The sequence below is a fragment of the Nannobrachium achirus genome (genome assembly GCF_963921795.1).
Source record: "Nannobrachium achirus genome assembly, chromosome: 18".
Lineage (NCBI taxonomy): Eukaryota > Metazoa > Chordata > Actinopteri > Myctophiformes > Myctophidae > Nannobrachium > Nannobrachium achirus.
In genome coordinates, this window is record NC_137825.1 from 54088922 (window position 1) to 54105498 (window position 16577).

The 16577-nt window shown below is 41.2% G+C and overlaps 1 protein-coding gene across 1 annotated transcript in view; it reads left to right on the forward strand.

Annotated features, from left to right (window-relative positions):
* Positions 1–13499, forward strand: part of LOC308303184 (rho GTPase-activating protein 23-like) — a gene marked incomplete at its 3' end in the record, with an annotated part of 45095 nt that extends 31596 nt beyond the window's left edge. The window contains exons 17-24 of the mRNA XM_080747508.1: positions 1231–1309; positions 2472–2545; positions 3192–3281; positions 5072–5197; positions 7314–7358; positions 7514–7607; positions 11209–11240; positions 12456–13499. Of these exons, the coding sequence (XP_080603634.1) occupies positions 1231–1309; positions 2472–2545; positions 3192–3281; positions 5072–5197; positions 7314–7358; positions 7514–7607; positions 11209–11240; positions 12456–13499 (1584 nt within the window). The remainder of the gene's footprint in view (positions 1–1230; positions 1310–2471; positions 2546–3191; positions 3282–5071; positions 5198–7313; positions 7359–7513; positions 7608–11208; positions 11241–12455) is intronic.
* Positions 13500–16577: the final 3078 nt, after the last annotated feature.

Below are 16577 nucleotides of genomic sequence, written 5' to 3' on the forward strand. Positions count from 1 at the left end.
GCTTTCACCGCTTCAAAAATCAAACCTCGGTTCGAAGTGAAGTGTTCTAGAGCTATGAAATCTGTGTTCTAGATCTATACTTTCTATGTGCTTTAGTTTGTAACATTTGCTTCTTATGAATTCTGAATGAATGAATGATTTTGTCTGGAGGGCCAAATTGTCATGTGAAGCTTGACCAATCCTCAATTCTGCATGCACGGGACATGTACGGGACAGACAAAGCCACTCCTTGAGAATCTATGGGAATCCTCAAAAAAACATGTACGGGACAGACAAAGCCACTCCTTGAGAATCTATGGGAATCCTCAAAAAAACATGTACGGGACACAGACAAAGCCACTCCTTGGAAGCGACTTTCACCGCTTCAAAAATAGCATATCTACAAGCTCACAGTCGCGCTGCGAGCTTGTAGATCTGCTATATATATATTTTAATATATATATATTTTTTATCTTTGAATATATCTTTTTAAAAGCGAACATTTCTAACTTTGTAACATTTGCTTCTGGATGGTCCTCTGGAACAACATATTTTGAGATGGGTGTTCACGGCCAAATACATGTAATTTTGGGGGTCTTTGACATGAAAAACGTTTGAGAACCACTGATTTTATAGATTTATAGAATCGTGTTAAAAATAGACTAACACAAATGTTCACGATTTTTCAAAAATGGCAGATCTACAAGCTCGCAGCGCGCCACTCGGTGCCGTGCTGTGAGATTGCATATCTACTATTTTTGAATAATTAAAGCATAATACAATGGATAAAGTGGTTCAAATCTGAAGTGACACAGATTTATGTTCAGGCCTAAATGGCTTGTGCGCCATTTAAGCCACGGACCACCATTTTGATGAGATTTAGTATTTTCCGGACTATAAGGCGCACTTAAAAGCCTTTAATTTTCTCAAAAAACTACAGTGCGCCTTATAGTCCAGTGCGCCTTATATATGGATCATTCATTGACATTGACATTCCCTTTAGCACAGCTCCATCTGTTGGATGCATAACGCAACGGTAGCGTCTATTATGTGTGCCTTATAGTCAGGTGCGCCTTATATATGAAAACAGTTTGAAAATAGACCATTCATTGACAGTGCGCCTTATAGTCAGGTGCGCCTTATAGTCCAGAAAATACTGTAATCAATCATCCCGTGTATCTATTCTAGTTACTGTATATACATATATATTATTTGTACTTATTTGAATTACATTTCTTGTCATTCCCACAGAGATGGCAGGACCTGAACGTGATCAGCAGTCTGCTCAAGTCTTTCTTCCGAAAACTGCCCGAGCCTTTGTTTACTGACGGTGGGTCCTGTGTTGTTTGGTGCATCTTTCATAATGGTATTTATATTGGTTCAGAAAAAGGGTTCATTGCCAATGAAATTGAATGTACGTATATACTATATATCAGAAATCACAGGCTTTGCCTTGATTGTAGGGATTCTTGTGATGAGCTCCATATAGATATTAAAACCACAATTTGTACTTTTGATAAATAATGTGTCCTATGTTGTGTACTGTTCCTAACTGTCTATATTAGTATTTATTTTTGTGTTTTTATATAGTTGTTTTAGTCTGTTGGGTGTTGTACGTCTTTATAGTGCAATGGTTCCCAAACCTTTCAGGTCGAGACCCAGAAGAGAGATTAGACCTAATCTGGGTTCCCAGAAGTTTTTCACTTTTTGGCCACTAGGGGCGAGATTAGACCTAACTTGCCTGGGACCACAATGGAAACAAGCTTTGGCTTTTTCCTGTCTAATACATGTTGGCACTTTACCTTTTTGATTGTTAGTTTTAATTTAGGCCTAGAATTATTGAATGCTTTAACTATTGAAAAATAGCAGATCTACAAGCTCACAGCGCGGCACCGAGTGCCGCGCTGCGAGCTTGTAGATCTGCTATTTTTGAAAAAGTCGTGAAAATTTGTGCAAATCTTTGAATATATGTATTTTCAAAGCGAACGTTTGTAACTCAAATTTTGCTTCTGGGTGGTCCCTGGAACGTAATATTTTGAGATGGGTGGTCCGTGGCCAAATAAATATCAGTTAGGGGGTCCTTCACATGAAAAGGTTTGAGAACCACTGACATAGTAGTTTCTCCAGAACAGACTAACTGAGCTCCAGTTAAGTGAAAGGGACCTTTTCTTTGACGATGGCCGGCCAGATTGCTGACATAGAAACATAGTTTTTTTTTCCAAAAATCGTAGAAGGATTCAAAAGACACTTATAGAATCGGGTCAAAATTCTAATTGTCACGATTTTTCAAAAATAGCAGATCTACAAGCTCGCAGCGCGGCACTCGGTGCCGCGCTGTGAGCTTGTATATCTGCTATTTTTTTTATAGTTAAAGCATAAAATAATGATACACAATAATGTGTACCCGTTCTAAATGGGTTAATTGCCTGCCAATAAAGTATGCTACGGGATCTACCTACAGTATGTCTCAAATATACAATGTGTGTTTACAGATAAGTACATTGATTTCATTGATGCCAACCGGATAGAAGATTCAGCTGACAGACTGAAGACCATGAAGAAGCTGGTATGTGACATGAGCTGATTGATACGAGTGCAAAGTAAACATCACACACCTGCTCTCTGAAAATGATCACTGCTTCCCTATATTGAAATTAGATTCTGGGAGGGCCAAGCCCACGTCACTCTGACATACATAAGCCCGATACGCCCATATATAGGCATGTCACTATGACTCAGAAATAACCATAAACAAAGAGATGGGTTGTGAGGAGCCACAGATCCGACTGCTATGCCGCTATGCAGAATGTGCATATTATACTGTATGGGACCGACCAACTTCAAACTTGCCGCCAACTCGTTTGCATATGCGATTATCGAGAACTGCTCATCTGACCGATATAACCATATATTATGGGCATACGCTGATGACATCGAGGGTGTCCATATATGGGCTTAAAAGGGACACTGACTATGACTCAGATATATCAGTCAAAATTCTCAGTCAAAATTCTAATATTGAAGACACATGTACTGCTTTGGGCGCAGATGGGTTTTATTTTTTCTTTATTTTTCTATCATTGAGAAATAACTAATTAGCATCATTAAAGAATGTTTTGCAGTTTTCTAAATAGGTGCTCAACATTATTAGCACTGGTTGATCAGAGCCTGTATGATGGTAAATGTGCTCTGTTTTCTTGCTCCTCTCCCAGATCCATGACCTCCCAGACTATTACCACCACACCCTCAAGTTCCTGGTGGGCCATCTTAAGAAGGTGGCCGATAACTGTGACAAGAACAAGGTGGGTCAGCCTGGTCTCAATGGACCATTTTCACACAATGCTCTGGCTCTAATGTTTGGTGTGAGTCGAGTGAATAATGCATTTGTTGTTGTCGGGTGGAAACCTTGTATGTCCAAAACCGTTCGTTTTGTATTATACGTATTATACGTAGGGGTGGGCGATATGGTGATAATTATCGTTGAGACGATACAATGTCTCCACGATATGCCTTTTCAGAGATATCGTATGTATCGTGATACAATTGAGGGAGCCTTGTAAAAGAATCCTGTTTAATTGTTAATACAGAGATTCATTGCAGAATTCAATTTAAACCTGCATTTTGGTCTAAATCAGTAGTTCTCAAACTTTAAAATGTCAAGGTCTCCACTTAACTCTGACAGTATACAAATGAAACCAAATGGATTTGGTTTCATTTGTATACTGTCAGAGTTACATACTTGTAAAGTTCAATTTAGACCTCTCAAAAGGAACCCAGAGAGTCTAGTTTTTGTCAAGTAACTTGAAAATTAACCATAAAAACCAACGTGAAAAAGAATCGTGATAAAATCGTGTATCGTGATACAGCTTGGGAAAATATCGTGATATTGTATTTTTCCATATTGCCCACCCCTAATTATACGTTATACAAACACGCAATGCCTCGCACCGCGAGGCGTTGTGTGCTTGTAGATCTGCTATTTTCACTACTTTTGTGTGACACTCTTGTATGATGAAGTAGGGCTTTACTTTACGAACGAACATACTATTTCTAAACTTGGAGATACAAGGTTTCTGCCCGACAGTGCGCTTCTTCAGAAGAGGTATACTGTAGTATTACAGTTTTTACAGTAGTCCTAAAACCAGGAAGCAAGTTTACCACGGGTCTCGTGGTCACGTTAATTTCCAATGCTTTAACAGGGCTTTTGATTCCTTCAATTTTGATTAGAATTAACTGCATGTGTGTAATTATGAAAAAAGTGTGTTGATTTGTCTACATGTATATATTTACACGCACACGCATCTGCAGGCACTGTACTTTGTCCATGTGAAGTTAATAAAACATGCCTTTCTGTTGGTTGAGTGGGTGTACATAATTAACTCTAACGCTGCTAACAAGAACAGATGAAATCAGACGTGCAAAATGTGCACTGTCCACAGCTAAACAAAAGAATACATGCAAAAACCTATACTGTTCAATGTACTTCTAATTATTGGAAGTAGTTTGGCTTGTATTTTAGCGACATCTGGTGGAAAGAATACATTACTGCAGCTAGATGGAAGACTTCTAATGAACCACATAACTAGCACTTTGAGTCAGTTATGAGATAATAACTGCTAGGGCTGTCACAATTATTACATAATCGTCTAATCGTGATTATATGACATTATCGCAATTATTTTGTCATAATCGTCATAATCGTGAATGTTGTAAAATTTCAGAAATAGTGGAAATAGCAGATCTACAAGCTCACAACGTGTCGCATCGCGACGCGTTGTGAGCTTGTAGATCGGCTATTTCCACTATCAAAGTTATTTTTTAAGTAGTAAGTTGTCAAATATGTCAGTAATTTCTTTGTATATTTAGGTTATGTGTCATATCTACCATGTACAACTTCAAAGCCTAAAAGCCAAACAGAAATGTAATTATCAACGACAAAAACACAATTAAATCGTTAATCGCCAATTATTTGAGTGACAATTAATCGTCATGTAAAATGTCACATTGTGACAGCCCTAATAACTGCGCTTCAGTGGGGTAATTGTGCATTGTTCCCATTCTCCCTTGCCATTTTGAAATGGTTGGTGTCTAGATGGAGCCCAGAAACCTGGCTCTGGTGTTTGGCCCAACGCTGGTGAGAACGTCGGAGGATAACATGACCGACATGGTCACCCACATGCCCGACCGCTACAAAATCGTGGAGACGCTCATCCTGCACGTAAGAACCACACACACACCAAGCCAGAAATATATCTAGATGTAAGTCAGCATTCTTTACAGCACTTGGTTGATTTTTATGGGTCACTATTGAATCAATACCTCCTTATTTCTTTGTTTCTTACATTTCTTCTTATTTGTTAATACATTTTTCAAGGTATTTTGTAAGTCATTTCATGAATAAGTAATACATAAAATCAAAGAGATTCCATAAATTAGAAGAAAAAATAAACCTGTTTATGAAGTAGTTAAAAATAGGAGATCTACAAGCTCATAACTCAGCGCGACGCGGTGCGTGGTGAGCTTGTTGGTCTGCTGTTTTCACTAGTTTGGGTCCCGGGCAAGCGTAAAATTTGAGCTAGAACTTGAGCTAAAAAGTTTGGTTAACACTGCTTTACAGTACTTTACAATTCATAATTAATTTCTATCCTTTGACCGCATAAACCCTAGCGACATTTTTGGGCAAATATTCTGCAAAAAAAGATCTGCTCTACAAGCTCACAATGAGCTGTGAGCTCGTAGATTGGCTATTTTCAATGACGAGGTTTGGTGCTGAGGGAAAAAAAGGTCACAATGGGCTGAAGTGGTTACTGTATGTTTTGTAGGAACAATCTAAATCTAAAAAGTAACTAGTAGTGTTTAAATAAATGTAGTGGAGTAAAAGCAAAATATTTGGATCCGAGATGTAGTGCTGTAGAAGTAAAATATTGGAAATTGGAAAGTAAAGTGAAAATACCAAAAAATTGTACTTGAAGGCCGGGTGACACGGCCAAAACAGCTAATTAAGGCTATCAAATTATCATATTTTTTTGATGTCATGTACCCCCATGTTAAATTACCCAATCAAATTAATTTATTGTAGTTACTGCACTGAAAGTAGTACTTTCTGTACTGTACAGTAACTGCAATACATTAATTTGATTGGGTAATATGGGGGAGGGGTGGAGTTGAGCGGCGAGCATTATCTTGTGAAACTATCCCAACATAATTGTGCGGGGAGGAGAACATGTGACAATTCATGAACCGAATTTTAAAACAAGCAGTTCTAATGTTATAGAATCTGTTATAGAATCCACCCTAACCGCATACAAAGTACAAGTCTTCTAACAAAAAGGTGTCAGAGATTAGAACGAGGGTCCAGCGATCTCCTCCTCGGCAGCTCTGAGCCCCTTTTAGCAGCCATCTCTGTCCTGCTGTCTCACCGGAGCACAGCGGAGGCTCATACACTGTGTGTGTGTGTGTGTGTGTGTGTGTGTGTGTGTGTGTGTGTGTGTGTGTGTGTGTGTGTGTGTGTGTGTGTGTGTGTGTGTGTGTGTGTGTGTGTGTGTGTGTGTGTGTGTGTGTGTGTGTGTGTGTGTGTGTGTGTGTGTGTGTGCGTGCGTGCGTGCACGCGCGCGCACAATAGCTCTCGAAAATATCCTTGCGGTGCGGCGCTACAAGCTAACAACAACGCATCACGTTGTGCGCGGCACCGCACGACGGACGAGTATACATTCACTACTAACTGATACGGCCCCGCCTCCTTTTCAGACCGTTTGAAGAAAGACCACGTGGCCTACTGTATCATAAAGTTAAAGGTGATACACCATGAAATTTCACTTTTCCTATTTTAAAACCTGTTTTTTGGGGTCCCACTAGCACCTTCTATCCTCACAAAGTCCCATTTCTGACCGTTGTGTCTTTCTCTGGTTTTGAGAAGGCGAAGGTTAAAAGTATCCCACGGGTTCTCAAAACAGGCTGTCCAGATTTGCTGCCGATTGTGACGTCATCATAAAAAAAAAAACTAAATAAAAACCTTTTTCAAAAAGGGGGGTTGGGGGGGGTGGCGCAGTTCAGGCCAAAGGTGGTACTGCAGCTGAAATGCTCTGAGAGCCATTCAAAAATGAGAGAGGCTCTCTATTCAGGAGTGGTAATTTAGCCTCAAACCTTTTGAAAAACGTTTTTTGGGACATAAACAATATGACATAAATACTTTTTAAATGCATGGTGTATCACCTTTAATCTTTGGGGCGTGTCATCAGGCCTTTAAGTAAATCCACTTACTTTACACCACTGGATGCAGATCTACAGCACAAGCTCCCATCTAGTGACAACACTGTCTTTTTCTCATTCAACAGCATGACTGGTTCTTTGGTGAAGGAGAGATGGAAAAAGATGAAAAGGTACATCATCACCACAGTGGAACTGTCAACGACATGACTTATTGAACGGAATTGTCTTCACTCGTGTTTATACGCCATCATTTCACATTGTGTGTGCGTGTGTGTGTGTGTGCGTGTGTGTGTGTGTGTGCGCGCGTGTGTGTGTGTGTGTGTAGGCCCCGGAGGATAAGAGGGACTCACAGCCTGTACCCAACATTGACCACCTGCTGGTCAACATCGGTAGGGCAGGGATGCCAGGAGAGGCATCAGGTGAGAGACAGGACAGAGCTGGTTGGATCGCAAGTTGTTGTTTTATCGTTTAGGTTTTTTCAACCCATTTAGGCCCGAACACATTATGACGCAATGTTTTATGCTTTAACTATTGAAAAATAGCAGATATACAAGCTCACAGCCGCTGCGAGCTTGTAGATCTGCTATTTTTGAAAAATCGTGAAAATTAGATTTTTGACCCGATTACACAAGTGTCTTTTGGAATCCTTCTAAGATTTTTTGAAAAACCGATGTTTGTATGTCAGCAATCTGGCCAGCCATCGTCAAAGAAAAGGTCCTTTTCATTTAACTGGAGCTCAGTTAGTCTGTTCTTGAGAGACTACTATGTCAGTGGTTCTCAAACCTTTTCATGTGAAGGACCCCCAAAATGATATTTATTTGGCCACGGACCCCCATCTCAAAATATTTAGTCCCAGGGACCACCCAGAAGCAAAATTTGAGTTACAAACGTTCGCTTTGAAAATACGCAAGTTTTGCACACAAAGATTTGCACACATTTTCACGACTTTTAAAAAAAATAGCAGATCTACAAGCTCGCAGCGCGGCACTCGGTGCCGCGCTGTGAGCTTGTATATCTGCTATTTTTCACTGGCTAAAGCATTCAATAATTTTAGGCCTAAATGGGTTAATGTTGCTCTGCAATAGAGAGTCTTCTCGGTTTGACAGGTACTGTATATTCACAGCTAATCATTTCTACTATGTAGCCTATCCCACCTAAGAATTATCTTTTTTACAAAGATACGATTTCTATTGGTTTCGGTTTCAGCTAATTGTGTTTCCATGTGGTCTAAATACCGTTTCAAAGAACTTTCCAAGTAGTAGTTTCAGTGGCTAGTAGTGTTTCGCGGGTCCGGGCATATTTTCAGTCAGGAGTGTGTTAGTTAGTTAATGAATTAATTATTCTTTACCCTCCACTATCAGTACTCCCAAATATTGAATAGCCAGACGATCAGAGATCACTGCTTATTGATACATCTGGCGATATCTGAACTATAGAGGGTATGCACGTCCACTGGGACCCGCCCCCCTAATCTAGACTGAGTGGCAAAACATTGAGCAGCATGGAGCATTGGAGTTTGGAAGTGCTCGTTGCAAATCACTCAACGGCCCTGCATACCACCTGTTTCTAAATTGCACATAATGCAGGAGGGAGCAAGATGTTCTGTTGTTGAAAATGAGTGCTTCCAAACTCTGACACTTGGAAAAATAATCACCTGCACAGAATGTCTTCTCAGAAAGTAGCTCATAACATGCCTATGGTGGATTTTTATGAAACAAAAACTTTGCAGATAGAAAGAGGATAATTCAAGCTTTCAGTACTGCCGCAATTCTGGTGAGTTTAACATTATTTAATACAATCAGATAGGACTTTTCTGTTTGGATGTATGGGCTGTCAATGGCAGAAATTAGTTTTTTGCCACTCAGTAGGTGTTCCACATAACTTCCAGCAACGGTGATGTCACGCGCATACCCTCTATTCGGGAATAATGCAATAATAAATAAATAACAGCTTCACAGAGCCAACGCAAAGACTTTAGGGAGAGTTCCTTCATATGGACGACGTTTTCAAAGCAGTGGTAGGTTTGTTTACCGGGGGTCATGCCTATGTTCCCTCAACCCTATGTTCCCTCACTGAGGTTAGGGTTAGGGTTAGGCATAGTGGTTAACATTGAGGGAGCATGGACCCTGTTACCGCAGGTCCAAACCCTTTCATTGCGGTTAGATTTCGACAGATGCATCAGTACGCCGAGATCTTTGATCATCTGCCGATGAGAGACCCAGATTTATACTATATTTATTCTTTCGTTGCACAACCACGTCCCTAAAATGGTCCAATGAATGCCATGGCCCATTCAGTATTGACAAACAGTATGGCAGTGTTTCTCAACCACTGTGCCTGGGGACCTTTGGTGTGCCCCTTAGAAGGGTCAAGTGTGCCCCTTGAAACTGCTTGAAAGCCAGTATTGTATTTTTCATTTTAAAAATGATTTTAACTAGTGCCGATCTTAAAACAGCCGATCTACAAGCACACAACGCCTTGCGGTGCGAGGCGTTGTGTGCTTGTAGATCTGCTGTTTTCACTACTGTTGTGCGACAGCCTTGTATGATGAAGCTGGGCTTTACTTTGCGAAGAAACGTACACATTTGAAACTTGGAGATACAAGGTTTCTTCCCGACAGTGACGATATTTACACCCCCGTATTATGTTGGTGTGCCCATGGATTTTTGGGACATGAAAAGTGTGCCCATGCAGAAAAAAGGTTGAGAAACACTGCAGTATGGTGGGTCCACTTTCATTCTAGTGTCAACGCCCTTTTTCTTAGATCATTTCCTGCTGCACTTTTTCTCCAACTGTTCTTTCTGTCTGGATATTTATGATGTTTCCTACTTCTTCTTACTGTTTGCTTCGGGACCTTTGGACCCTCTCTTTCTCTAGCTGAGACAGTGGATCAACCCCTTCGGTAGGACCATGTCTCTCTTTTTGTGTCTGTGTGTTTGTATGTGTGTTAGGAATGGGACGATAAGCGATATTATCGCATGTCGTGAAAAAAAAACATTCACGATAATCGTATCGTGGAGATTTCATTTATCGTGATATCGTCCTCTATCATGCACTGGGTTCAATTCACCTTCTATTTGCTGAGCTGCATATCTGGTACCACTTAAACCCTCTAGAATCGATCTTTTTTTTTCACTCTCGAATGTCTTGCGACGCGTTGTGAGCTTGTAGATCTGCTATTTTTTTGGCAAATGTTCCGCCCCAGGATAATGGATTTTGATTATCGCGATAATATCGTAAATCGCGATTTATTTTGTCACAATAATCGTGATTTGAAATGTTCATATCGTCCCATCGCTAATGTGTGTGTTTGTTTTTTGCTAATTTCCTGGCTTTTTGTCTTGTTTTCCCAACCAACAAACTGTCTCCTTTCCATGGTATTGTTAAATTGCAAAGTGAACGCTGGTCATAACGTAGACTTGCACCTTTACTGAAAAACTAGAACAGTGATCAAGATGGTTTTATTATTATTATTATTATTATTATTTTTTTTTTTTACATTGGTGGCCCCAGTGGGAAAGAACTTTCAAGTTTCAACCATGCAAGTGTTTGAGTACACAGTTTTGCCCCTCAAAACTACATTCTACCAGAATCGTCCCTCATTGTAGTAGATGCGGTTTGGAATATTATGTTGCTTTTGCATAATAGCTGCTGCTGGCGGAAAACCAAACTCATTTTTTTCTAGGTTATTTTCTATTTAATTTGATTTAATGTCATTTCATTTTCAAAATGTGCATTGGTGTAGAAGGAATATTTGACTGTCTACCAAATAATAGGACAGTTCTCTATGGTTGCAGCTGTCAGTGGTTTAGGGGCTCTAAAATGTGAACTCTCAAGATATACAGTAATCCAAGGAATGTTGTCACCATGGCTGGTGTTCCCTTTTAACATTGCAGTTGTGCGAGCTGCTGTGATAAGCCTTTCATCTAATACTTTCATCTAATACTACTGATACTACTACTGCCACGACCGTTCTGTGCTGATAACACGATTCTATTCCTCCCTCCCACTTGCATACAGATTCCACCACCAGCGATTCAGTTAAGTCAAAGGTAAGAAACCTATTGCATCTTGATCATAGAGATGCTTTGCACGTCTGACATTTGCATAACTTCTTTGTTTCCTTGATGAGTCTAGTTACAGTAGTCGTCGTTAGTTATGATGTCCATATTATTATATATTGCATATCTCTGCTGTCGGACCGAAACCTCCTAACTCCAAAATGTTCATTTTCGGGAAAATGAGCTCAAGTGGAGTTAAGAGGTTTTGACCGAAGGGCTTTTTACTATTCATTGGTTCAATACAGTGCTTAATTTGTCAAGGAATAGATGCCGGATCCTGCACGCGCACGCACATGGGTTGGGTGCATAAAATGTCGCACGCATGACAATTTACCTTTTTCTTTTTTAAATATATATATTTTTGACCTATATTAACGCACCCAGTATAACATTTGCAGCAACAATTGGCACATGTGGCACATCAGAACACTGGTGATAAATCTATGAATTCCGAATGATCAATCTGAATAGCTGGCATGTTAACAAAATTCTATGACACCATGTATGTACCGGTATGTATATAGTGTAGCTTGTCTACTGTGTGTCACTGTCACCTACAGTATGAAGCAACACATCAGAAAAATTGAAAGAAAAACATGAAAATATAAAGTAAAGAAAATGCTGAAGCCAAAAAGTTCTCTATTTAGAAGGATGAAAACATATATAACCAAACAGCGCTATTTTGATTGACAGGGAAGGTCCCGGATCCAATGAAATAGGTGCCGGATCCACCGGTTCCAATGAAATAGGTGCCGAATCCAATCAGAGAGGTGGGGGAACATGTTCCCCCATGTTCCCCCACAAATTAAGCACTCGTTCAATATTATTTTAACCAACACACAGACGTAAAGGGTGTTCAATAGCACATATTCATGAAAAAAAGAGAGGGCCAATCGGGTGGAGTTAGCTGGTTTGGCAGAAAGTGTGGAGTTAGGAGGTTTTGTCCCAAGCACTTTTTACTACTTTCCATTGGTTCAATATTATTTTAACCAACACTCTGATGTAAAGGGTGTTCAATAGCCCTCATTTATGCCAAAAAACCAAAAACCTCAAAAATGGAGTTAGGAGGTTTTGGCCAGACAGTGACGATATTTGATATATCTCAATAACACCGTTGATTAACACATTTAGTATCTTATCTACCCCTCGGTATTTATTCTTCACTATATGACCACGAGATGATGACTGTGGGCTCTGCGTTTTCAGGTTTCCTCAAGCGCCAAGAAGGACCTCAATGCCAGAGACTTCCTCCCCATGTCGCTCATCTCTGCTGTGACCCGGAAACGTAAGAAATGCCCCAGCACCTCCCGCCCGGGTAGCAGCACCGACGAGGACTCTGAGCACGAGCCGGTCAAAGCCAGCAACTACGGGGCGGGGGGCGGAGAAGAGAGGGAGGAAGAGGAGGAGGATGGAGAGGAGGGTGTCGTCGAGAGAGAGCCTGCTCCTCCCAGAGAGGAAACGAGGGACAAAAGGGATACAGGGATGGAGGCTAGAGAGGCTACGGAGGCCAAACCATCCTCTGCCGGAGGGGAAGGGGAAATTGACCGGGGGAGATTTAACGAAAGGGGGGGCAACGGGAAGAACTTGGAAAAGGACTGGAGGCAGCACGAGAGCGCGGCCTCTCCTCGGGCGGCGCCCCAGCCTCGTCCCAACAGTTTCCTCTACTCGCATCACCCTCTCCCGGCTAGTGTTCGCGCCGCCTACCCAAGACCCCCGGTCGGGACCGCTCACGCCCCGCTCCACAGGTCCCACAACCTGGCCAAAGCGCGCCCCGTCGTCCCCTCCTGGCTCTCCCCCACCACCAGGCTTCCCAACGCCTACCAAACCTCCAGCCCGCAGGCCACCCAGCAGCCCCAGTGGTACCAGCCGGTGCCCGTCCGCTACAGAAAGACCAGGGCGGCGAGAGCCAGGGCCGTCTCCATGAATCTGGACCTGGAGCGGGGGAAGAGCGAGGTCTGGGGATGGAGTGGAGAGAGGGTGGAGGTGATACGGGTCATAGAAGGAGCGCAGAGACATTACGGACACTTTGAGGTTCCGCGGGGATCCGTCGCGGGCCCCGTGTCGATTCAGCATAGATCGCAGGCCGAAGCGCTTCCTCGCTTGGCTCGGGAGGACCCCTCTCTCTCTCCCTCCTCCACGGGGTGGACGGATCAGGGGTCCCTCGGCTCTTCCGCCGTGGTGCTAAGGAGATCGCCCCTGGACGCCCGGGACAAGAGGAGAGCCTGGCGTCGTCACACGGTCATAGTTTGACCGGGGTCGTGTCCTCTCCATGCAGTGTTGAAGCACTTTCCGTTTACTCAAAAACACTGGAATGCTAATGTCACCAGGCCCAAAGCCCCACGGTCCCTAGGGTCATGGAGTTACAATGTGCGAATTCGCTTCAGCTAAAAAAGGTTCCTCTTGTCCTACCATTGGAACTGATGTCGTTAAGTGGACATGTTCATATGTTGATAAACATTTTTACAATTACAGAGTTTCATTCCAAAATTAGACCATTTCTAAGTGAATTTAAGCTACTTTGAGCCCTTAAATGATATTTTAACAATGTAAATATCTGGTTTTAATTCTCATCAATCACCACTAGGCATAATAATTTCCAAAATAATAATAATAATAATAAAAAAAAAAAAATCAGTACCATTTTGGAATGAAACCCTTACATTAGCTGAAGGATCATCAACCCAAAGGAGAAAATGAGAGGGAAGCGGTTTTAAACATCTGAGGTCCAGCTGAAGAGACCAGCACAGACGGAACGCATTATTACTTTAACCCATTTAGGCCTGAACACATTATGACGCAATATTTTATGCTTTAACTATTGAAAAATAGTGAAAATTAGATTTTTGACCCGATTACATAAGTGTCTTTTGAATCCTTCTAAGATTTTTTGAAAAAACGATGTTTGTATGTCAACAAATGGCCAGCCATCGTCAAAGAAAAGGTCCTTTTCACTTAACTGGAGCTCAGTTAGTCTGTCCTTGAGAGACTACTATGTCAGTGGTGCTCAAACCTTTTCATGTGAAGGACCCCCAAAATGATATTTATTTGGCCACGGACCCCCATCTAGTTCCTGGGACCACCCAGAAGCAAAATTTGAGTTACAAACGTTACGTTACAAAAATACATACATTTGAGTTACAAACGTTACGTTACAAAAATACATATATTCAAAGATTTGCACACATTTTCATGACTTTTTCAAAAATAGCAGATCTACAAGCTCGCAGCGCGGCACTCGGTGCCGCGCTGTGAGCTTGTATATCTGCTATTTTTCAATAGTTAAAGCATAACATATTGCGTCATAATGTGTTCAGGCCTAAATGGGTTAACCATTATTTTATGCTTTAACTATTAAAAGATGCTGCGCTGCGAGCTTGTAGATCTGCCGTTTTTGAAACATTGTGAACATTTGTGCAAGTCTTTGAATCTGACCTGATTCTATAAATGTCTTCTTAATCCTTCTAATGTTTCTAGAACCCCTAGAATTATGTATTTTCTCAAAATATTATGTATCAGGGACCCCCCCAGAAGCAAATATCTGAGTTACAAATGTTCACTTTAAAAAATATATATATATTCAAAGATTTGCACAAATGTTCATGATTTTTCAAAAATAGCAGATCCACAAGCTCGCAGCGCTGTGAGCTTGTATATCTGCTATTTTTCAATAGCTAAAGCATAACATAATTCCAGGTCTGCATTTAAGACTTCTTCCATTGCACAAGTACTGTTATCTTATCCATACTGGCCCTATTCTACTTCTATTCTAAAGTAGCAACCGTTGCAGTTTTCAGCTTTTCCAATGAAAAATACTTTAGAATCCCAAGCTACAGTTTACACGCCGCTTGTCATCACTAATGAATGATGTCCCTGCCAAATGGGGGAAGTATCAAATATAATTGGGTGCCTTAACAGCAAACCGAAGGTAAAAAACATGACATATTGTGCCAGTATGCATATGGTATGATACAGTGTGGTGGGAAAAAATCAATATGTCATTCAACTCTTGGACCCTTTTTATTGACCATTTAGTTCTTACAAGACACTTGGGTGGGGTTTCCCAACCCAAGTGTGACATAAGAGCCAAATAGCCATTGTGTGACTATGGACTGTTCAGTCTTCCCAAAACCTAGACTATATGGGCAAAAATACTGTCATATCTCACTGGTAAACTCTCTTGTTCGGAACGTTTTCTTGGCCACAAATGAGTAATTTATACTTTGTACTAGTGGGACTGTGTCACTTGCCGTCATGAAGTGATTTTCAAGCTAATAATGTGGAAACATAATGTGTCAGCAAGCATCATTGTCGTGCGATGGGAGTTTAAGTTACACCAGAAACTGCACGGGGCCATTGACATATCAGAAATATGCAAGGTGTTTTGACACAAATCTATAGTACTACTTCCCTGTGCTTGTGTGGGTGGGGAGCTGGGGATGCAAGGAATGCAGACCTTGAATGATACTCTAGCATGCCTCTGTTGTTGCACTCCCTATTCAAAATCGTAAAAGGAAATGGCAGATCTACTAGCTGACAACATGTCGCATTACGACACGTTGTGAGCTTATAGATCTATATTCCCTAACCTTTTGAATTCTTTCGAAAGTATTTGTAAAGTTTTGCCCGTAATGACATGCCCTAAATAGGGGACACCAGGTGTAACGTGGTCAAGGCAGCTGTGTTAGTCATGCCAAATTGCATTTAAACAAAGGGGTCACTGCACCATATCAGCATGGACATGTGGAGAGCCAAGAAAAGAAACAAGCACTTAGTTTGATACACGGGCGCTCAGCGAGGCTTCACCTGATACCATATCAGTATTACAAAGATAAGTATTTAAAAGGCTATCTGGACATACCTCAGTCCTCTAATCTTGGAATAACTTCCTTAAATCCAAACCATTTCAGTCTTATGGCAAATTTATACATTGTCATAATGACAATGTCGCTCAGCAGAAAGGAAAAAAAAAGTGTTTCGCATTGCTCGCTGACACGATCAAACGACAAAGTATATTATACTTCACCGGAGTGTTTTTATTTCTCTTTTTTTTTTATATTGTTTCTTTCCTATGCTGATGCATTTGCAACCCTAGTTTATAAAGCGGAGTCTGAAAGGAAGTGGAGGCCAACCAAACGACTACTGCCAACCACTCTCCTCCAACCAGACTCTGTGGTTGTCCTTATCATATCTAGACTCTCGTCAGTCCCTTTGTCTTTCTATCTGTGCCCCTGTGCATGTACTATTATGTACGTGGGTGATTGTGCGTGGACCAATTTTTGTAACAGTTGTACAAAACCTTGTTAAGTTAACCTATGTATATATTATACA